Source organism: Callithrix jacchus, chromosome 5, assembly GCF_049354715.1.
Source record: "Callithrix jacchus isolate 240 chromosome 5, calJac240_pri, whole genome shotgun sequence".
Classification (NCBI taxonomy): domain Eukaryota; kingdom Metazoa; phylum Chordata; class Mammalia; order Primates; family Cebidae; genus Callithrix; species Callithrix jacchus.
In genome coordinates, this window is record NC_133506.1 from 44959266 (window position 1) to 44980969 (window position 21704).

General features: G+C 53.9%; 2 protein-coding genes across 13 annotated transcripts in view; one reads left to right on the plus strand and one right to left on the minus strand.

Moving 5' to 3' along the window:
- LOC144582493 (isoleucine--tRNA ligase, cytoplasmic-like) overlaps nt 1-21704 on the minus strand; it is a 55785-nt gene that overhangs the window by 6769 nt on the left and 27312 nt on the right. For 2 of the 10 annotated variants that reach the window (XM_078371942.1, XM_078371948.1), the window contains exons 11-16: nt 18104-19679; nt 13796-15770; nt 10094-10865; nt 4622-4855; nt 3315-3719; nt 1881-1985 (exon numbers count right to left, since the gene is read on the minus strand). In XM_078371942.1, the coding sequence (XP_078228068.1) occupies nt 1881-1935 (55 nt within the window). In that variant the 5' untranslated portion in view covers nt 1936-1985; nt 3315-3719; nt 4622-4855; ... (1 more) ...; nt 13796-15770; nt 18104-19679. Of the gene's footprint in view, nt 1-1880; nt 2058-3314; nt 3720-3862; nt 4856-10093; nt 10866-13795; nt 15771-18103; nt 19680-21704 lie in introns of all 10 variants that reach the window. The other 8 variants (XM_078371940.1, XM_078371949.1, XM_078371947.1 and 5 more) reach the window with 7 other exon arrangements.
- On the plus strand, nt 1883-10043 carry LOC144582491 (NUT family member 2G-like). 3 transcript variants are annotated; one of them, XM_078371936.1, is made up of 7 exons: nt 1949-1979; nt 3884-4580; nt 6185-6313; nt 7285-7424; nt 7906-8240; nt 8677-8793; nt 9124-10043. In XM_078371936.1, exons 1-7 carry the CDS (start codon nt 1964-1966, stop codon nt 9916-9918), a joined length of 2229 nt encoding a protein of 742 aa, XP_078228062.1. In that variant the 5' UTR covers nt 1949-1963; the 3' UTR covers nt 9919-10043. The 3 variants fall into 3 exon arrangements, with proteins under 3 accessions (XP_078228061.1, XP_078228062.1, XP_078228060.1); XM_078371935.1 differs by having other exon boundaries at nt 1883-1979; nt 8677-10043; XM_078371934.1 differs by lacking the exon at nt 1949-1979 and having other exon boundaries at nt 3716-4580; nt 8677-10043.

Here is a 21704-nt window from a genome sequence, read left to right on the forward strand (position 1 = left end):
GACTGTCCCAAACCTCAGAAACCTCATCTGTAACCTAAGGAAAACACCCTCTGCTTCACGGGATGAAGGAGATGAGATCAGGTATGGAGAGGATCAGGCACAGGACCTTGTACAAAGCAGACTTTCCTTCAGTTAAGGAATAAACGGGAGCCTTATAAAGAGATAGAGTAGCAGAAACAGGGTAAAAAGAAACTTGAAGGCTTTCCACTTCTATATGATTTAACTAATATTTGAACTGACAGGAACATATATCAAACAACTACTTGCATGTTTTCCTCTCAACGCTGTAAGTCAAAGTATTTTTTACGAAATACTTGCTAGGACAGGTGTTAGCCAAACAACTTCCCCCTCATTCGCAATTACACCAATCCACATTTAGATGAGGTCGGTCTTTCTTTGCACCGTAGATCCTCCTTCTTGAGCCAAGGGCCCTGACATACACTATACTACCAGAGATTAAAAGAAAACATCCAGTATGTCTTAGTCCTTACTTAACATGTATAAGCTAATAAGATTTCTGAAAAGAAACTACAGCTATAAGCTGCTATATAAAACATCTATTTCTGGTTTTGGTGGAATAACAGAGAATAGACATAAAAGGAGGACGCCGCAGCAAGTGGGCACCAAAGGCAGCACGCAGGCCAAAGGGTACTAGAAAGAAGCCACCCATCTTACCATAAGTCTGCAAAGGGAAAGCAGAACACTAAACAAGGTTTCTAGGGCCATGACACAATCTTCCATCCCATTTTCACCCTAAAGAATAAAACTGAGGGCCGGGCGCGGTGGCTCACGCCTGTAGTCCCAGCACCTTCGGAGGCCGAGGTGGGTGGATCACGAGGTCAAGAGATCGAGACCATCCTGATCGACACGGTGAAACCCGTCTCTACCAAAACTACAAAAAATTAGCTGGGCATGGTGGCGCGTGCCTGTAATCCCAGCTACTCGGGAGGCTGAGGCAGGAGAATTGCCTGAACCCAGGAGGCGGGGGTTGCGGTGAGCCGAGATCGCCCCATTGCACTCCAGCCTGGGTATCAACAGTGAAACTCCGTCTCAAGAAAATATATATATATATATATATATAATATATCTTTCACCCAAAAAAACCTGAAAGCATTTGCAGACAGCAAAAATAGCTTCCTTATCCTTTTGTTTGTATAATATATCTCTGGAAAGAGGAAAAAGAATCAGAACGCGTTTGTTACAGGAAAGAAAATGTTGTGAACAGGAAGAAAGTGGGAGGAAGACTGGTCACTGCCTATTCCACTGTGCACAATTTGAATCTGGAACCATGCAAAAGTATTGCTTGCTTAAATTAACATCATTTAAAAGATGAAAAAATAAACATTTAGTACCAGCACAATATGCTGAGAAACAGAATGAAAGGCTTTCTGGCCGCACAGCCACTCTTTCCCAGACTGAGGCTTTCTGGTAAAGGGTTTCTGCCTGAAGCAGGCAGAGGATCCAGACGTGGATCGTCTGACAAACACAAGGGTTCTTAGGAAGTGTGCTAAATTGTGTGTAAGACGTGTAGCCCCTGTTGAGATTCATCGAGAGTGGGAAAGAGCCCGAGTGGGAAGGAGCACGGGTTGAGGGACACCAAAGTAGGTCTGTTGACAAAGAATGAAAGTAAAGGGGACAGCAGGTTGAAGCTTTGTGCTGTGAGCCAGAGGGACAACTTAAAATTTGCCTCAAGAGGCGCACACAGTCTGCGCTGCTGCCCTCCGGCTGGAAGGAAACCTCAGTTCTTGCCTACCGGCTAGAGCCCTTCACAGAATGTCCCCCACCCCTACCGGTACCTGCTGCGCCACCCCTCCCCCTCTGCAGAATGTCTGGGATCCTATGTTCTAAACCTACTCACTTTCAAATTTTCACCGATCTACCTGAACTCAGGAGAATCTGTTGAGGCAGGTCACTCTCTGGGAGGACTCTTCTCATTGTGGAAACTGTCAGACAGCCTGAGGGGATGGCTTCAAATGGAGGTGAGTCTGTAGGGACAGGGGCATCATCCAAGTCTCTGCCATGTCTCAAATCCTTGGGAATTCAAATTTCACACAGCCCTAGGGGACAGTTGGTAGGGCTAGTGGCGAGGGAGCGAGGGAGGGAGGGAGAGAGGGAGGAAGGGAGAAAGGGAGGGAGGAAGCCAGGGAGGGAGGAAGCCAGGGAGGGAGGGAAGCAGGGAATGAGGAAGAGAGGGAGGGAGGGAGATCTGGATGTCCCCAAAGACACCACACCTGGGGAGGGCCATGGCACCCTGAGTCTGTGGTTAGGGAGGACTGCTCCTTGGAGGTAGAACAAAATGCCTGGGGGAATACACCATGTAGGGGAAAGGATGGAGTGGATGTCTTGATTCTCTCTAGAGGGGCACAGGTCATGTCACCGTGTGTTTGTAGGGAGTGGTGGGATCTGGGATCGTGTTGTGCTGGTGGCCCAGGGAGGATGACAGGCAAGCCTGTGAGCCCCGTGTTGTGTCTTCAGGCACCTGGAAGGTGCCCTTCCATAGTGTTCAGAGGGATTTGGACTGGAGTTTTCTGGATCTCAGGGAGGAGTGGGGAGAAGCGGTCTCGGCCAGAAAACCGTTGGGTGTGTTGGCTGTGACACAGCATGCAGTGACAGCCTCTGGGTGGGCGAGGCTGGGGCCACTGTAACTGCCGCAGCCTCTCAGCTCCCTCCCCAGAGGTGGCTTCTCTGTCAGTTCAGGTGGCTGTTGGCTTTACCACCTGAACTGGGGTGGCGGCAGTTGGGGAAGTTCAGGCAACACGGCCTGGGCTTCCCAGCTTGTTCTGAATTGTTCGTCCTTTTGGGGAAACTCAGGTCTTCCTTCAGACCCACTTCCTCTTGTCTGCTAGCTCATGGCCTGTCCTCTGCTAGTAACTTTGTGTTACTGTGGAGAGGACGAATTTGCTTCTATTCCATGTCTACTACCTCACCAACAGGGAGGGGACAGGTGTGGACTCTTGCTGGTTCTCAGTGGAAGGGTCTGGAAAGACTGGTTTCCTTTTCAGTCGAGAGAGTACCACACAAATAGGAAGAGGGTCCTGTTATCACTGTTATTATTCAACTAGGATGTGTGTCCTGACTGATGAGGTGCATGTGCTGTATCCCTATGCCCCTTGACTGGAGACTGCATGAGGCCCTAGTGAACAGGGATGAGCTCCAGACGCCTTTGCCACACCCGGCCTGTGGTTACTATATTCAGTTCCTGGGAGCTCAAAGGAAAAGGACCAGAGATGGGCTCGTCGTCCCACGACCTACTGTAACGTGACCCGCAGCTGTGAAAATCCCAGGACACCTCCCCTGACAGCCCCACTGCTCACCGCTTGCTGGCTGTGCTCCAATCCTGGGCCGCTGCCGCTCTTGCTGGCTACGCGATGACAGTTATCTCAGGGAACTCCACCACTGCTTCTCAGACCTGCTCCCTGGGAACAGAGCTTGCCGAGTGGCAGCCAGGACCACCGAGCACTGAGCAAAGTGTAGCCTGACTCTGACCCATGTATTAGCACTTGCTGGGCATGGTGCCAGAACAATCACTTGCACGCTGGATGTGATACGTCGTATGGCTTATCTTCAGGGTTCACAGGGTGCTGGCTTGGGAGAGATTTCCATCCAGTGGTTTTCTTTCACCGTTTCTTTTTCAAGACGGAGTCTTCATCTGTCACCGCGGCTAGAATGCAGTGGTGCAATCTTGGCTAACTGCCAGGCTCTGTAGTGAAGCGACCCTCCTGTGGAGAAGGAACAGAGCACGCGATGCACACTCAGGGACACTTGCAAGCTGCAGAGTTTCCCTGTCACACGCCCTCAGCTGTAGGACAACCCTCTGATTCCCCAGTGACTAGGGTGGACCTGGAGACCCCAGCTCATTCACCTCTTTCCTTTGTCTCCACAGCATGCCCAGTGCTGGAACCAGCTGTGACCGAGAAACCTGGCGCCTCCGTGCCAGTGTTCACGGCTCTGTCCTTCGCCACACCTGTTCCCGGCCCAGCACACGGGCCGCCCCTCGTGACTGTAGTGGTTCCTCCAGGCGGCCCTCCAGTGCTGTCCGCCCTCCCCAGGACCCCCCTGGTGGCAGGACAGGATGGCCGCGGCCAAAACTGGACTGGGGCTTCCAATGTCTTTGGCCAGATGATGACAGCAGTGGGGCCTGTGAACGCCCCTCGAGCACAGACCTCAGTCCTAACTCGGGCCCCCCTCGTCTGGCGGGCTCCAGGTGGCGTCCATGAGGGCGTCGCGTGTCCACCTCCCCGACCCCTGGCAGCTGCCCCTGTGGTGCCCGCTATGGCTGCCCACATCGTTGGGGGCACCCAGGCCTGCGAGGGAGGCTGGTCCCAGGGCCTTCCTCCTCCAGCACCACCACCGGCTCCCCAGCTGGCCCCCATCATGGCCCCAGGGAATGCTTGTCCATGGCCACAAGGGGCTCACAGAGAGGGCAGCCAGGCTCCCTCCCAGGCCAAAGCCCAACCGGATGACTCCCGCAACCCCAAGAGCGTGTATGAGAACTTCCGACTCTGGCAGCGCTACAAGCCCCTGGCCCGGAGGCACCTTCCCCAGAGTCCGGACACGGAAGCGCTTTCCTGTTTTTTCATGTGAGTGTCCTCGGGGCCCCGGAGCTCATCCTGCAGCTCACCCATAAAAGAGGCTGCCGGATGAACGGGAGGTCACGCTCTTCAGGGGATCTTGCGGGGCGGTCTGGAAGGCGACAGGTGGAGCTACGGAAGGGCACACTTTCAGCAACATTCATCTGGCTGCCGCTCAGGACACACTCTCAGGGAGCCTCACCTCACCTGCCCCTCACTGTCCCATAAGTCCAGCCAATCATTTCTTACTGGGCAGGTATCTGCAGCTTTGCCCTTGATCCCTTCTAGAAAAAGGGACAATGATGCTTCATTCAGAGGATGGTGAAGAGGTGACTTGAGCTCACATATGACGCATGTAGCATGGTGACCAGCACGTGCTGTGACCACATCACATGACAGCTCTTAAGATTACCGCCCACCCCCTACCCCCCATTACTATCATGATCAGGACTAGGCCATCTAGAACAGCGCTCCCCAAAGCCACCGGCTCCAATGATGGCTCTGAGTGCACCACCACGAGCCCAGCAGCGAGGGCCGTGGACTGTGGTGACTGAGGCAGCAATGCCAGCATCTCAGAGTTTGTTGATTCAGTCCCAGTCCTCCCTCTCTCCATCCTGCAGTGCCTCTGTGACCCCGTGTCCCCCGCGATGAGCAAACCCGTACTCCACGGGAGCTTGAGCACACCCACCAGGCAACACATTGGCCAGTCCCCTAGCCAAGTCCCCTGCTCAGGGTGCAGGTGTTAAGGAGGTCCCATCTCTGTCCCAAAAAATCTTGCCGCCCTTCATCCTGGAACTGCTTGCATTCTCCCTTGGAGCTGAGTCCAGGTGCACTGGGGGACCCTGATTCTCAGAATGGAGTCGCCCCGGGCTCACAGGCTTGGCGTGGACTGGGCTTCGATGCCGCTCTGCCTTGGTTCTGGTTTCTGCTCCTCTCCAGGACCCTGAGGCTGCATCCCCAGGGGATGCCTTGCTGCCTTGCTCCACAGTCCCCAGGAAGCTGGTTAAACCCTCAGTCCTGGGGCCCGGGAACCTGCACGTTAACCCTCGCTCCCCAGTCATTCTGTGTGTGTGCTGTCTCAGCCAGTTCGGGCTCTACCAAAACAAGTCCTATAGACTGGGTGCTTTACCAGGACACATTCGCGTCTCCCAGTTCCAGAGGCCGGAAGTCCCAGATCAAGGCAACAGCACATTGGTGCCCTGGATGCAGAGGGCTGCCTCTGGCTATGTCCTCATGCGGCTAAGAGAAACAGCCCTGGTGTCTCCTCCTGCCCTTATCGGGGCTCAGATGCCATGATGGGAACCCAGCCTCATGACCTGCTCTAACCCTGATGAACTCCAAGCACTGAAACACCGGGGCTTAGGGCTTCAGCACAGGAATGATGGGGACACTCACGTTCCACCCGTAGTACCGAGTTCCCTTGTCAACACGGTAACACTGAGGACTCGAGGGGCAGTTGGAGAGGCCAGCCGGTGGCTTGTGTTGATGACTCATCTTGGGAGCCATATCCCACCCACGTGGGGGAGAACAGGACAGGGACCGGGTGTTGGAACCAGGTAGGCTTGGGATGGAGGATGGGCTTATGGACTGGGACTGACCGCACCGCCTTACAGCCCGGTTCTCAGATCCCTGGCCCGGCGGAAGCCCAGCATGACCACGGAGGAGGGACTGCGGTGGGCCATGCGGGAATGGCAGCACACGAGCAACTCTGAACGCAAGATCTTCTACCAGATGGCGGCAAAGTGAGTCTGGGGTGCAGAGGCAGAGCCCACACGGCAGGGTGAGAGGGGGTGACAGAGGCCCGGTGGCCGTGGCGACTTTTCAGTGTGGAGCATGAGAAGCGTGTAGACAAACACAGGCCCTCCTGGGCCCCTGGCGCCCTCAGGAAGCTGCTCCTCCCTCCTACAGTGCTCTGGGGTCTCTATCCTGCCCTGGTGAAAAGCCACGCCCTGCCTGGCTGGCATGGCCTGGGGCCAACCCCTGCCTGACACTAAGGGTCAGGGAGGGAGCAGACCAAAAGAGATCACCGACAGCTGTGAGGATGGGGAGAAGGGGCTCTGGCAACTATAGGCAGAGCGGGGTGCACTCTCCTGACAGCAGTGGCCAGAAGTCGGTTTTCACCCATCCCAGCCTAGCCAGGAGTGGAGACACCTGCGCTGGGTCAGGGGAGACCTGCGTCCAGGACACCATGAGACCCATCTCTGGCCTGCCTGCTTTTGCTCCCCGTAGTCCCTTCCTTTAAGACATAAAGACAGCAGCCTCAGCCTCAGGAGAAAGGGGCCCTGTCTTTTGGGCCCAGCTTTTGCTTCCTCCCGACCAGGCCTCATCTTCCCGGGTTATCCTTCAGGGACCCACAGTCCCAACCTCAGGACTCCTGCATCTGGGCAACATCGTGGACACCTTCTGCCAGAAACCCCACCCCTGGCCAGCTGAAGGCTGGAGGAGGGGAACCCGTGGTGTTCTTCTGGGCCTTGTAGCCCTCACTTAACTCAGAAAGCCCTGGGGATGCCATGGGCTCTGTAGGGGCCGGGTGAGGGAGGGAGAGCCCAGAACTCTGGAAGCGGTTCCCTCTGGAACTGGGGAATGGGTCCCAGGGAGGGCCTGGACAGCATGCCCGAGGCACGCCTTCCCATCCCTGCCATCGGTTGCTGAATGGTCCTGGGGGAAGGGGGACTGGACCCTCTCAGCACGGCCTGCACCTTCTTCACCCCAGGTTCCTGGAATTTGAGGCTGAGGAGGAGATGCAGATTCAGAAGTCGCAGTGGATGAAGGGGCCCCAGGGCCAGCCTCCTCCAGCCCTGCCGAGGCTTGAACCCCAGGGACTGTCAGCCCCTGAGGTGGTCAAGGAGCCAGGTAACGGCTTCCCACATTCCCACGGCAGCCACGGCAAAGGCCAGAGGGGCCAAGGGCGGCCACTGTCCCCACACCCCATGCCTCCCTTCAAGAGAGGGATTTGTTCCTTCCAACAAGACAGCTCAGGGGAGCCGGGGGGCAGGGGGAGTGCTGGGCTGCCCGTGGTCATGAAGTGGGTATTCACCTGGTCACGTTTCCTAGCTACTCTCTCCCCTCGCCATTCCAAAACTCAACAATCTGCCCAGGAAGCAGGGATGAGGGGGTAGAGTACTCAGCGTCTATCAGTGACTACAAGCTTCCTCCAAAATGATGCTGTCTCACAAGTGCCCCGCCTACGGCGTCTCTTCCAGGGGCGCTGTGGTTCAGGTGGTCCTGACCCAGCTGGGACCCACTTCGGGTCCCTGAGCCCTGCCCTCCCCTGTGTGATGCAGGCAGGAGGAGCAGCCCTCACCATGCCCATCCTCCTCCCTCCCTGCCTCAGTGGACCTTCCCAGCAAGGCTGGCCCCAAGGCCCCGCCTGCCTGCCTGCCACCACACACGCCCCAGAGGCCAGCGGAGACCAAGGCCCACCTGCCACCACCCAGGCCCCAGCAGCCGGCGGAGACCAAGGCCCCCGAGGAGATACCCCCTCAAGTGGTGCAGGAGTATGTGGACATCATGGAGGAGCTGCTGGGGACTCCCGTTGGGGCCACGGGGGAGCTCGAGGGACAATGGGAAGAGGGCGAAGCGGAGCAGCAAGGGGACGGGATGCTTCTAGACCCAGGCGTCCTGAGCTACGTCGACAATCTGTGCTCCCAGAGAGACTTCGTCACTAAGGTGGGCTGGCCTGAAGTGCTGGGGTCTGCAGGATTCCAGGGAGTGGCACTCGCAGGTCTTTGGAATTAAGCTCTGTTCCCTAGCGACTCCGCAGTAGATGGCTGTGTGTGTTGCTGTCCATTTGAGGGTCTGTGCATGTGAGTGTGTCTGTGTGGGTGTGAGTGTGGAGTGTGTATGTTACTTGTGTCTATTTTCCTGTGTCATATGTGGGTCTGTTTGTGTGTCTGTGTGCGCTTTGTGTGTCTCTGTCTGCATGTGTGTAGGCTACCAGGTCTGTGGTCTGTGTGTGGAGCTGGTGGTCGCCCTGATATAACACAGCTCCAGAAGGATGGCGACGGGGCGCTCACTGCTTTCTGCATCTCCTCCAGGTGTCCTTGGCTCCACCTTACTCCCTGCCTGGGACCCTCACGCCCCGCCATCTTCCTTGTGTTTCCAGGTGGAGGCCGTCATTCACCCCCGATTCCTGGAGGAATTGCTTTCCCCAGATCCACAGATGGATTTCTTGGCCCTAAGCCAGGAGCTGGAGCAGGAGGAAGGACTCACCCTTGCCCAGGTAGAGCAGGGAGGGAGGGGAACCCAGGTGCCCCACCTGACTGCCTACACCAACCCTCTGGGGGATGCTCGGCTTCTTGGGGGGCTGCTCCGAGGTGGGGAGGTGCAGGTTCAGACGGAGCAGGATGGAGAGGAGCCAGGGAGGGGAGTCAGGATGCAAACTGCAGTGAGGCCCAGCAAGATGCCTGGCAGAGACACACCCTCTGTCTCTGACAGAAAGCCCAGCTGCCTCAGGCTTCCCTGCCTGCCGCCCAAGTGCCTTGGTCTCCACCACCCTGGGCCCTGTTCACACGTGGGGCAGCGCCAGAAAATGCCCCGTTTCCTCCCGCAGGTAGCAGAGAAGCGCCTCCAATCCTTGGAGGAGGAACGGCATAAGAGGGCAGCCCCTAGTCATGGCACCACCCAGCTGGACTCCCTCTCTCCTAAGTCTGCAGTGGGCCAAAGAGCAGAGAGAGATGTCCCTGGCCCCCAACAAGGGGTCAGCATGGAAACCTGCCCACCCCGGACGGCTGCCCGGGACCCTCAGGGACAAGGCAGAGTGTGCATTGGGGTGGCCAAAAAACCGGTGGTGCTTTTGGAGAGGCTGGATTCTGGCAGGCTCAGGGCTGCCCGGCCAGACTCTCCTCCCCAGGACCCGAGACCCACCTGCCCAGGCGTGGGGACCCAGGACACCTGGGGTCTCCCTGGAGCCTCTCCTGTCAAGGAGTCACGCAGGCTGTGTAAGCGGTCAAGTGGGGAGGAGAGGGAGATCCCTGGCATGGTTTCTGTCGTGGGGACCCACTACAGGCTGCGGCCCTGGAAGCTGTCCCAGAGCCCTGTCCCTGCCTCGGGCCTTCTCAGTCCAGAAGGGCGGGGACCCCAGGGAGCTCTTCAGTCCCGAAGGGCAAAGAGAAGAGGCCTCAGCCCAGCACCAGCACCGGCTCCCGCTCCCGCCACCACCTCCAAGAAGCGAGCTCTCTGCAGAGGCCTATCCCCTGCTGTTCAGATGCCCCACCTAAGGCCTGGGCTCAGAGTCTCTGGGGCACAATCCTCGGCTTGGGGGCCACCTAACACCTCACAGTCTCCAAAGAGAAAGGGTGACCCCTTGCTCTCTAAGAGCAAGAAAAAGCAGCATCGTAGCCAGTAGAAGGACAGGGCAGGCTCTCTGGTGCCAATCCCCAAGGGTGGGGCTCTCAACTCTCAGACCCTCAGGGCATCAGGTGCCTCAAAGCAAAGACTTCTCCACCAGTGCTGACCTTGCTGGGCCTTAGCTTGATGGGAAAGGGTGGGAAAGGGAAGGGTGGGAGGGAGGGGAGCAATACCTTGGGAGTCTCCTGTGTAAATCTCAATAAGTACAGTTCTGTTGGAAATGCTCTCCGGGCTGCTGCCTCTGTCCTCAGGGCTGTGCTACTCAGTGGAGGGGGTCTGTGAAGGAGTGCAGAGGGACCTGGAGATGCCAGGCACTGGGTACCCACGGCTGCCAGGCCAGCCCCACTCGTCCCTCCAGGTGTAGGTTGCCCCTTCATATGCTCCAGGAACTGACAGAGGCCGAGGAAACCCTGATCCCTCCCACCGCTCACTCACAAGGCCCCGACTGCTTTAGTTAGCAGCATCCCTGGAACATCCTGGGATGTTGAGAGCTGGCTGGCTCTTGTTCTGCCCCGTGGGAGCTGAGGAGAAGGCAGCTGCCTGCAACATGGACCCAGGGGGAGGCGGTCACTCCTGCTAAACCCTCATCAGGAAGAGCTCAGGCCCTGGGCTGAGGGGAGATGTCGAGGCATCCATCCACACGGGTGTGTTTGGGATACGACGGTGGGTGGGGAGCAGGGGAAGTCCTTCTGCCCATGTCTAGACAGGAAAGACTCTTGCCCAACTGGCGGAAGCAGATGCTCCTTGCTGTGGCCACAGGGACTGGCCTCAGGGGCACTTGGGGTCCTGCATGGAGCCCCCCACAGCTATAATTCACTTCCCGTATGATGACTGAACTCTTGTGTGGAATCGATGCAGACACAGATTTGAACCCAGGAGGCGGATGTTGCAGTGAGCCGGGATAGCACCATTGTACTCCAGCCTGGAGCAACGGCAAAACTCCACCTCAAAAATAAAAATAAAAATGAATTAGCTGGGCTAATCCCAGCTGCTCCAGAGGCTGAGGCAGGATAATCACTTGAACCCGGGAGGCAGAGGCTGTGGTGAGCCAAGATGGCGCCATTCCCCCCAGCCTCTGCGGTAAGAGCAAAACTCCTACCAAAAAAAAAAACAGAATTATCCAGGCATAGTGGCATGCTCCTGTAGTCCCAGCTACTTGGGAGGCCGAGGCAGGAGAATTGCTTGAACCCGGAGATGGCCACCAACACACCCAGCTAATTTTTCTGTATCATTTGTAAACATGGGGTTTCACTACGTTGGCCAGGCTGGTCTCACAGCCCCATCTCGGGCAATCCACCTGCCTCAGCCTCCCAAAGTGCTGGGATTACAGGCCTGAGCCACCGTGCTCAATACATCTCTTTCAATCAGCTTCTGCACAGCAAAGAAAACAAACGACAGAGCAAAGAGACAACATGTTGAATGGGAAACCACGTGTGCAAACTATTCATGATGAAGGACTAAAATCCAGAACCCATAACGAGCTCAAATGACCGACAATTAAAAACGACAAATAATCCCATGAAAAATTGGTCGAAGGACATCGAAAACATACAAATAGCCAACTGATACATTAAAAAATGCTGACATCGGTATTCACCAGGTAAGTGCAAATCAAAACTACAACCAGATACCTACCACCTTACCACAGTTAGGGTATCTATTCTCAAAAATACAAACAGCAGATGCTGACATGATGCGGAGAAAAGGGAACTCTTACACACCGAGGTGGGACTGGAAATCAGTAACGTCGTGATGAAAACCAGTATGGAGATTTCTCAAAACACTAAAAACAAAACTACTACATGATCCAGCAATCCCACCACTAGCTATTTAAACTACATAAAAGAAATCAGCATATCAAATCAGTGTGCACTCACGTGTTTATCACAGCACTATTGACAACAGCAAAGACATGGAATCAACCCAACTATCCACCAACGAGCAGGCAAGGAAAACGTGGCATATATACAAATGGAAAGCTCTTCAGCCAGAAAAAAACACCAAAGCGCGTTGTTTGCAGCAACATGGATGAAGGTGGAGGTCATTATGTTAAGTGAAATAAGTCAGGCCAGCCATAGAAAGAAAAACATCACACATTCTCACAGACATGTGGGAGTTAAAAACAACGAGGACAACCAAAAACAGTTGACCTCATGGAAACAGAGAATACAATGGCTGGTATCAGAGGCTGGGATGAGATGGGGGTGAGGAAGAGAGGTTGGTTAATGGGTACAAACGTACAGTTAGAAACAGTAAATTCTAACGTTTCTGTAGCAGAGTACGGTCACCACAGTTAGGCTGGAGTGCAAGGCCGCGACGTATTTGCAATATGTTAGCAAATACCTGTGGTATATTTCAAAGTAGCTAAAAGAGAAGGCTAGAAATGTTAACCAGCACACAGAGATGATCAATCTCGGCCAGGCATGGTAGCTCACGCCTGTAATCCCAGAACTTTGGGAGGCTGAGGCAGGCGGATCACCTGAGGTCAGGGTTCCAGACCAGCCTGGCCAACATGGTGAAACCTTGTCTCTATTCAAAATACAAAAATTAGCCCAGCGTAGTGGTGCATGCCTCGATCACAGCTTACTCCAAAGGCTGAGGCGGCAGAACTGCTTGAACTAGGGAGGCAGAGGTTACAGCAAGCCGAGATTGCACCACTGCACTCCGGCCTGGAAAACAGAGCAATACTCTGTCTTTAAAAAACAACAACAACAACAACAACAACAGATAAACACTCAAGGTGATGAATACTCCAGGTACCCTGACTTGATCATCACACATTCTACGCAGGTAACAAGTATTCATATGAGGCCGGGCATGGTGACTCACGCCTGTAATCCCAGCTCTTTGGGAGGCCGAGAGGGGTGGATCACCTGAGGTCAGGAGGTAAGGACCAGTCTGGTCATCACGGTGAAACAGAATCTCTACTAAAAATACAAAATATTAGCTGGGTGTGGTGGCACATGCCTGTAATCCCAGCTACTCCGGAGGCTGAAGCAGGAGAGGGCTTCAATCCGGGAGGTGGAGGTTGCAGTGAGCCGAGACCGTGCCATTGCACTCCAGTCTGGGTAACAACAGCAAATCTCCGTCTCAGAAAAATAAAACTAAACAATAAAAATTTCAACACATACATTCCTAGACGAATACATCCAAGGTCACTCAGTAAGGAGAAGAAAAGTGCGCGTGGCTCTCTCTAGAGCACGCAAGTTTCGTTGCGAGCATCACGAAGGGGGCTGCGCCGGCCCGAGGACCGGTCGGTGGGCGTTCCGGCAACCCACAGCTCGCAAGGACCACGGCCATCCCCCGGGCCTAGGTCACCCCGGGGTGACCCAACCCGTCCCTCCAGCCGCCCCGGGATTATGCAACTCTCCCCCTCCCCGCCCGCATTCCGGCGCAGCGCCCCCTCCCCGCGCCGTACCGCGCGGCGCCACGGCCCCGCCCGCGGTCCTCCCAACTCTGCTTCAAGGAAAGCGCGCGCTAAGGGGCCGGCGGCGGCCAGGAAGTGGGGACAGGAGGGTGGCGGCCAGGTTGGCGCGCGGCGGCGGAGATGGGGTGACGGAGAAGTGCGGGCCGGCAAACAAGGAGCGCGTGCCCGCCCCGAGGCCCAGGCCCGCCCCGCCCGGGTCCCCGCCGCGGCCCGGCCCGCACAGGGCGCGGTGTGGGCGCCGCTGGAAGGACAATGCTCCGCCGGGCCCCGCGCGGGCCGCGCTCACCTACGCCCCTGGCCAGGCCGCCGCACCCCTGGCCCGCCCGAAACCCGCACCCCCTCACGGGCCTGCACGACCCACGCTCGCCGCTCTCACCTGCGCCCCTGGCCAGGCCGCCGCACCCCCTCACGGGCCTGCACGACCCACGCTGGCTCGCGCGAACCTTACCTGCTAGCCGCTGATGCCGCCGTCCACAGGCCCGCGGTTTCCGCCGTCGCTCGTTCGCGCTCTCGCCATCCCCAGCCCGAGCCAGAAGGCGCCTCCCCGTCCCCGCTCCCTCGCCGCGTACGCCGCCAGCTCCCCAGCAGCCAGGGGAGCCGCGCACTACGCCAGACCAACTGCAACACCCGCCCCGGCGCCAGGCGCCGACGGCCCACCACGCAGGCGCGGTGGAGCGGTGTTGGGGGGCACTAAAGCGGGGCGGGGAGGGGCGATGGAGGGGGCGGCTAAGGCGGGGCCGCAGCTCGGGACTTCCCGGTGCGCGCCCGGAATGGGGGTCCGTAGGCGCCCGGAGTCCTGTAGCCTGACGGGGCGCGGCTTCTCCCGGAGGGCGGGCAGCCAGAGAAGGGCTTCGTTTTCGCCCAGTAGGACTTTCAAAAAAGGACGGGGCCGGGCGCGGTGACTCACACCTGTAATCCCAGCACTCTGGGAGGCCGAGGCGGGTGGATCACAAGATCAAGAGATCGAGACCATCCTGGTCAACATGGTGAAACCCCGTCTCTACTAAAAATACAAAAAATTAGCTGGGCACGGTGGCGCGTGCCTGTAATCCCAGCTACTCAAAAAACTAAGGCTGGAGAATTGCCTGAACCCAGGAGGCGGAGGTTGCGGTGAGCCGAGATCGCACCATTGCACTCCAGCCTGGGTAACAGGAGCGAAACTCCGTCTCAAAAAGAAAGAAAGAAAGACAGAAAGGACAAGCCCCTTTTCTCCTGGGACGTATGCCGCAAGTCGTCCTGAGTGGTGCACCGCGAATACTGACGAAGCTGGAACACAAGGCTGGGCTGCGAGCCTTGGGAGTCCTGAACCTCGGGAAAGGCCGCAGCTCTCCTCCAGAGCGCCGTTTCAGGGCCGCGGGACGGGAGCCCTTTAAAAGGATGGATTTGGGCCGGGCGCGGTGGCCCACGCCTGTAATCCCAGCACTTTGAGAGGCCGAGGCGGGTGGATCACGAGGTCAAGAGATCAAGACCATCCTGGTCAACATGGTGAAACCCCGTCTCTACTAAAAATACAAAAAATTAGCTGGGCATGGTGGCTTGTGCCTGTAATCCCAGCTACTCGGAGGCTGAGGCAGGAGAATAGCCTGAACCCAGGAGGTAGAGGTTGCGGTGAGCCGAGATCGCGCCATTGCACTCCAGCCTGGGTAACAAGAGCGAAACTCCGTCTCAAAAATAAAAAAAAGATGGATTTGCTTCCTGTGACTCCTTGGAAGAGACGTCTTCACCACCGCACTGCGCAGAGGCCGGCGTCGTCGCCGGCTCGCCCAGCTTGCTGCCTCCCAGCACAAAGCCCTGCCCAAGTATCTGAGGTTAGCTGGAGCCCCGGAGCCTCACCTACAAACACCTGGCCTGGCCTAGGCTGTGTGGCGACGGGATGTGGCTCTGGAAGCCCAGAAACCTGCTTCCAGTCCCCCACCGCAAATGGAACTCACCCAGCTCTCCCGCAAGGTTAAGGGACAAAAATTCCCATGATCGCAGGCGAATTCATTTGACTTCCGTTTCAGTTAAGATGCATTCTCAGCATTTTGTTGCTTGTTTCCAAGAGAAGGGAGAGAGATAGCATGAAGAACAGTTTTTATTCCTGCAGAATCGAGTGCGGGACTTGGAGGCTGAGTCCAGCCGGCCTCCACTCCCCGCCAACCCCGTGTCCTGGAGCAGGTCACTGACCCGGTTCCTCCAGTGTGACAGGCCAGCGGCTTCCTAATAAACCGCCTCCCAAAGCGTTGTCAGATCAAATTTCAGAAGATGTCATTGGAAAGCACCTTGAACACTCCAAACTGCAGCACAGTGGTTAGGTAGCAATCCTCTTTGGGCTTTTACTGGCACCTTTTCTTCCAAAGAAGATTGATATGTGCCTGCTCGAACAAATTGAAGTGCTCGTCTCAGATGACACGCTTGGCAGGTATGGGACGTTCACAGGCCAACTAGAGGGATAATTTCAATACCGGGATATAAAAGTGTATCGCCGTAGTTACAAGTTCACAAGTATTGAGAAATCATTCACTTTGATTTGTGTATTTAATGTCATGTGTGTGTGACAGGCTCACTGTGTTGTTGCCCAGGCTGGAGGGAGTGCAGTGGCGCAATCTCGGCTCACTGAAACCTGGCCTCACCGGTTTAAGTAATTCTCAGTGCCTCAGCCTCCAGAGTAGATGGGATTACAGGTGTGTGCACCACCACGTCCAGCTAATTTTTTTTTGTTTTTGGGACGGAGTTGCCCAGGCTGGAATGTAATGGTGGGATCTCAGCTCACCGCAACCTCCGCCTCCCGGGTTCAAGGGATTCTTCTGCCTCAGCCTCCCGAGTAGCTGAGATTACAGGCATGCGACACCACGCCCAGCTAATTTTGCATTTTTAGTAGAGTTGGGGTTTCGCCATGTTGGTCAGGCTGGTCTCGAACTCCGACCTCAGGTTATCCGCCCGCCTCTGCCTCCCAACGTGCTGGGATTACAGGGGTGAACCACCATGCCTGACTCAGCTAAGTTTTTAAAAACATGTTTAATAGAGATGGGGTTTTGCCATGTTGGGCAGGCTGGTCTCAAACTCCTGCCCTCAAGCAATCCGTCGGCCTCAACCTCCCAAAGTGCTAGGATGACACGTGTGAGCCACTGTGTCCAGCCTGTTTAAAATGTCTTTTAGTGGGGTGATCTCAGAAACAAGGAGGGATGGGAAGAAGGTAGGTGTAGAGAAGTCTGCTGGTTGGAACACTTCATCTCACTGGTAAGAGCCCAGGGTTTCTCCACCTAAGCACTGTTGACTTTTGGGATGGAATAATCCTTTTGTGTGGGGTCTGTTCCATGCTCTGTAGGATGTTTGACAGCATCCCTGGCCTCCACCCAGTAGATGCCAGTAGCACACCCACTCCTCCAAAATTTGCAGAAAATCTCTTCAAAGTCAAATATGTTGCCCCACCTCCCTCTCCATCCCCAACCCCTGATTTAAATTTTGCCTCTACTAATGGTCACACTGGGAGCTATGGAGAATACACAGGACGGTAGTGCGTGCCTGTAATCCCAAGAGTTTGGGAGGCCAAGAACAGGCAGATGGCTTGAGCCCAGGAGTTCCACAAGGGCAACATAGCAATACCCCAACTCTAAAATAAATAAATAAAATTTTTAAAAATTAAAGGCTGAGCACATTGGCTCACACCTGTAACCCCAGCACCTTGGTAGGCCGAGGTGAGTGGATCACTTGAGGTCAGGGGTTCGAGACCAGCCTGGCCAACATGGTGAAACCCCATCTCTACTAAAATGCAAAAATTAGCAGGGCACGGTGGCACGTGCCTGTAGGTAGTCCCAGGTACTCAGGAGTCTGAGGCATGAGAATTGCTTGAACCCAGGAGGCAGAGGTTGCAGTAAGCCAAGATCGTGTCATTGCACTCCAGCCTGGGTGACAAAGTGAAATTCCATCTTAAAAAAAAAAAATCTCTTTCTTTATAAATTACCCAGTTTCAAGCAAGAGGAAATAGACTGAGACACCTAACATGTGAATTCTGATAAGATGGTGGCCTCATTGAGACAGAGGTATCTCTTCTGTGTTGGATGTGATGAGGCACTGAGGCCATGTCTCTGACTCAGAGAGCCACAATTGATACAAGATCCACTTGAGGAAGTGTGGAGTCCTGGATGTGGGTCAGAACAAAAGTGAACAGCACCCGCCCGATGGTCAGCATTAAGACCAGAGAAGGGGAACAAATAGGAAAGCGCAGAGACAGGGTCAGAAACAAACCGAGCACACACAGCCCTGCTGGGAGCCTCTCCAGGTGTTGCCTGCTCGCCTGGGTTCCAGGAGGCTGGCAAGGGTGGGAGCGTGCTCTGTGCCTCGTCTAGCCCTCTGTCACATTATCATAGCACTGTAAACCCCCAGAGCACACATCCTTTCCTCTATTCTCTGCGCTATCTGCACTGCCTACACAAGTCTGTGAGAGCAGAGGTCGGCAAAGACACTACAAGGCTGGGCACCGTGGCTCACACCGGTAATCTCAGCACTTTCGGGGGCCCTCGGCAGGAGGACTGTGTGAACCCAGGAGCTCCAGACCAGCTTAGGCAAGTTCCACACTGCCTCAGGGCTTACTGATGGCTTAGAGCCTATGGATGGCGTCCCCATGTTTGCTCCACAACTGCAATACAGAAGTTATTCTTCCATGGGAAGTAATCGGTTTCAACAACAAAGAAAACCTAGAGAGTCTCTGCTGGAGCCACACCCAGTCCCAGTCCCAGCCCCCATCCTCTGACCCTGTATCCCACCATCCCATCACCTTGCTAGGGTGTGAGTCTTGAATGGTGGGGGCCTGTTTAGTTTGCTTCTCAGGAAGCCTCAGACGACTGGACTCCACACTAAAGCTTCTTCCTGATAAAAATATCAGACAAGTTTAACAGAGTTTATTTGAGCAAAGAACATTCACCAGCCATACAACCCTCAGAACAGGAAGAGGTTTCAAGAGCTCATCTCCGCAATGTGGGCAGTGAGGATTTTGGATGGGTATGTTGAGAGTAAATCTTTAAGAGATTTATTCTGAGCCAAATATGAGTGACCGTGGCCCGTGACACAGCCTTCGGGTGGTCCTGAGAACGTGGCCCCAAGGTAGGTACGGTACAGCTTGGTTTTATACATTTTAGGGAGGCATGCAACATCAATCAAATACATTTAAGAAATGTATTGGTTTGGTTCTGAAAGAAGGGACAGCTCAAAGAGGGGGCTTCCAGGCTACAGGTAAATTTAAACATCTTCTGGTTGACAATTGGTTGAGTTTATGTGAAGACCTCATTATGTGAGATCAACAGAAAGGAAATGTTCAGGGTAAGATAAAGGATTGTGGAAACCAAGTTTTATTGTGCAGAGGAAGCTCTCAGCAGACCTCAGAGTGAACGGGTTGTAAAATGTTTCTTACTGGACCTAGTGTGCCTAGCTCTTAATTGATTATCTCCTGGATCTGAAAAGTAAGGAAAATTATAAAGAAAAAAAAAAAAGAAAGTTGGCGGGGAAAGGGGATTCTCTGTAGAATGTGGATTTTTCCCGTAAGGGATGGCTTTGCACGGCCATTTCAAGATACAGCAGAGAAACGTGATTTGGGGTAAGAAGTCTTATTTTCTTCCTTGTTATGCCAGAGTCAGATTGGAAAGTAACTCAAGATATTCAGTTAACTAAAACCCATCTGATGAGAATTTATGGTTTCTAGGGCATGACTCCCCAGACCCCTTAGATAGGAATTTGGTCAAGATAAATATAGATTCCTAAGTATGTATCTTTGAAGCATGGGTGGCCCCGAGAAACAGACCTCTCAGACACCAAACTAGAAAAGGAAGGGGTTTTATTATTACAGCCGGGGAGCAAGTCTTTCTGTTTTCTCCAAAAAGCCAAGCTCCCCTACCAAAGAGAAGCTCTGCCTTTATATAGGCTTACACTCTAGATATTACACCTGAAAGGATCTTAGGTTTACAGCCTTAGAAATTACAAGTGAAAGGGTCTTGGGTTTACAGCTTTAGAAATCACATATGAAAGGGTCGGGTTTAGAGCTTTAGAAGAAATCACATGTGAAAGGTTTGTGGTCTCCAGATGGAGGAGTGGGGTGGGGGTTTGATCTTGTTCACACAGTGCCTTCTGGAGCAATTCCCCCATACCACGCCTGCTATCTTACAGGAAGATGATTCGGGAAGTGCCAGTTGGCCAGCCTGTTCTTCCAGTGCAGCAGGAGGTGAGCGGCAGGCGGGGCAGCGAATGAAGCTTCCTGGATATTTACAACCCCTGCCCATGGGTGGGATCGCATGCAGTGTGGAAGTCAAGTGAGCAGTGATCCTAGATGCCTGGGTCTCCTTCCACATCATAGCTGAGTCCTTAGGTAAAAGCAGAAACAAAGGACAAAAAGCAAATTGGTAGTTTGAAAGTTGCTTTCCTTGTAAAGGTTAAAGCAGAGGAGGCTCCCTTGTCATGCCAGCTAAAGCTGGCCTGTCTGGAAATTTGACTTTTCTCTCTCTCTCCTGATCGCTCAGGTCAGCTAACTTAGTTCCAGTTTGGTGACAACAAACTTTAGCAGGAGGGACTTGGTTTGGTCTGTTAGAGCTGGTGCAGGAGCTCGGTGGAAATCAATGGCCTCCTATAAATGTTATTTACATTCCTATTAAAGGGAGAGGAGGCCAGTGGTGAAGTTCAGCAAGAGAAACTTACTCTATAAAGAAAATCTGCATCCGTAATGGTGTCCTCCTCTCTGTACTGCGAAGGAAAGGATGAGTAAGTCACTGGAAATTCTTAACGCGGAAAGCGCAAGCTCGATCTGCATCACAGACTTTGGCTTTGGTTGACCCTGCACCTCCTGGCCAGGCAGTCCTAGGGGAGGATGAGGGTGTTCTGGCCTATGCCCTCTCTTTCTTTGTCAGGGAATGATGGTAAGTCTGAAGCTAATTCTTTGATATCTACTCTTGCGTTGTCTCCCACGCAGTTATAAGGTAGTCATGTTAATTGACTTCTTTGCTTTTCTCTTGTTAATCTATCTTTTGTTCTAGCAGTCCATCTCAACCAAGAACTCAGAGAGGAAAAATACCTTTTTTTCTCCCCCAAACTAGCCTGCCACTATCCGCTGGAAGCCAGGCAGCAGCAGTGAGACTACAAGGGGCAAAGAGAATCCAGGAACTGCGTCTCTCAGAAGGCACCCTCTCTCCACACTCATTTATACTATGGCTTAATGCCATGCTCCCGGAGCCTCCGCAAAATCAATCACAAATTACAGTGCATGCCCTTCCAGGCTTCTGTCAAATAACTGAAATTGTCCCTGTCTGTTTAAAGGCAAGGTGCACCTTGCCTGGTGGCTAGACAAGAGCGGATCTATCAGGACAGGGGAATTGCAACAGACAAAGAGCAATTTCACAGAGCCCGCTGAACAAAGATGAGAATCTTATTATTACTCAAATCATGCTCCCTGAGCATTCAGGAAACAGAATTGTGAAGGATAATTTGATGGGTGAGGGGTGGGGTCAGGGAGTGCTGATTGGGTCGGAGATGAAATCATAGGGAGTTGAAGCTGCCCTCTTGAGCTGAGTCAGTTCCTGAATGGAGGCCACAAAATCGGATGAGCCAGTTTATCAAAGAATCTTGGGTGGTGTCAGCTGATCCATCAAGTGCCAGGTCTCCAAAATATCTCAAGCATTGATCTTAGGTTTTACAATAGTGTTGCTATACCCAGAAGAAATTTGGGGAGGGTCAGAATCTTGTAGCGTCTAGCTGCATGACTCCTAAACCATGATTTAATCTTTTGACTAATTTGTTAGTCCTACAAAGACAGTCTAGTCCCTAGGCAAGAAGGGAGTTTGTTTTGAGAAAGGGCTGTTACCATCTTTCCATCAAACTATAAACTAAGTGTGAAAAGTAAAAAGGTCCTCTTAAAAGTTTCCTTTTTTGTTAAAGAATAACTAATGTGATAGAAATAATCATTTCTGGAACAAAAAACACTGACTGCCTTCAAGTTTCCTTGCTTTTTGCTAGTAACTCCTTGTTAAGCCCTATGTAGCTGCTAAATATAGTAACGGAATAGTACATTCTATGTCCTTCTACTTCTTTTTTTTTTTCAGACGGAGTTTCGCTGTTGTTACCCAGACTGGAGTGCAATGGCGCGATCTCGGCTCACCGCAACCTCCGCCTCCTGGATTCAAGCAATTCTCCTGCCTCAGCCTCCTGAGAAGCTGGGACTACAGGCGCGCACCACCACGCCCGACTAATTTTTGTATTTTTTGTAGGGACAGGGTTTCACCATGTTGGCTAGGCTGGTCTCAAACTCCTAACATCAGGAAATTCACCTGCCTTGGCCTCCCAGAGTGCTGGGATTACAGGCGTGAGCCACCATACCTGGCCACCATGTTATTTTTGTA

What these genes read in the sequence shown, in the direction of transcription:
- LOC144582491 (XM_078371934.1), top strand. Translation starts at nt 3,745, where the DNA reads ATGCACACTCAGGGACACTTGCAAGCTGCAGAGTTTCCCTGTCACACG. An exon ending in GCGCTTTCCTGTTTTTTCAT is followed by an intron (nt 4,581 to 6,184) that starts GTGAGTGTCCTC and finishes ACCGCCTTACAG; the next exon opens with CCCGGTTCTCAGATCCCTGG. An exon ending in TTCTACCAGATGGCGGCAAA is followed by an intron (nt 6,314 to 7,284) that starts GTGAGTCTGGGG and finishes TCTTCACCCCAG; the next exon opens with GTTCCTGGAATTTGAGGCTG.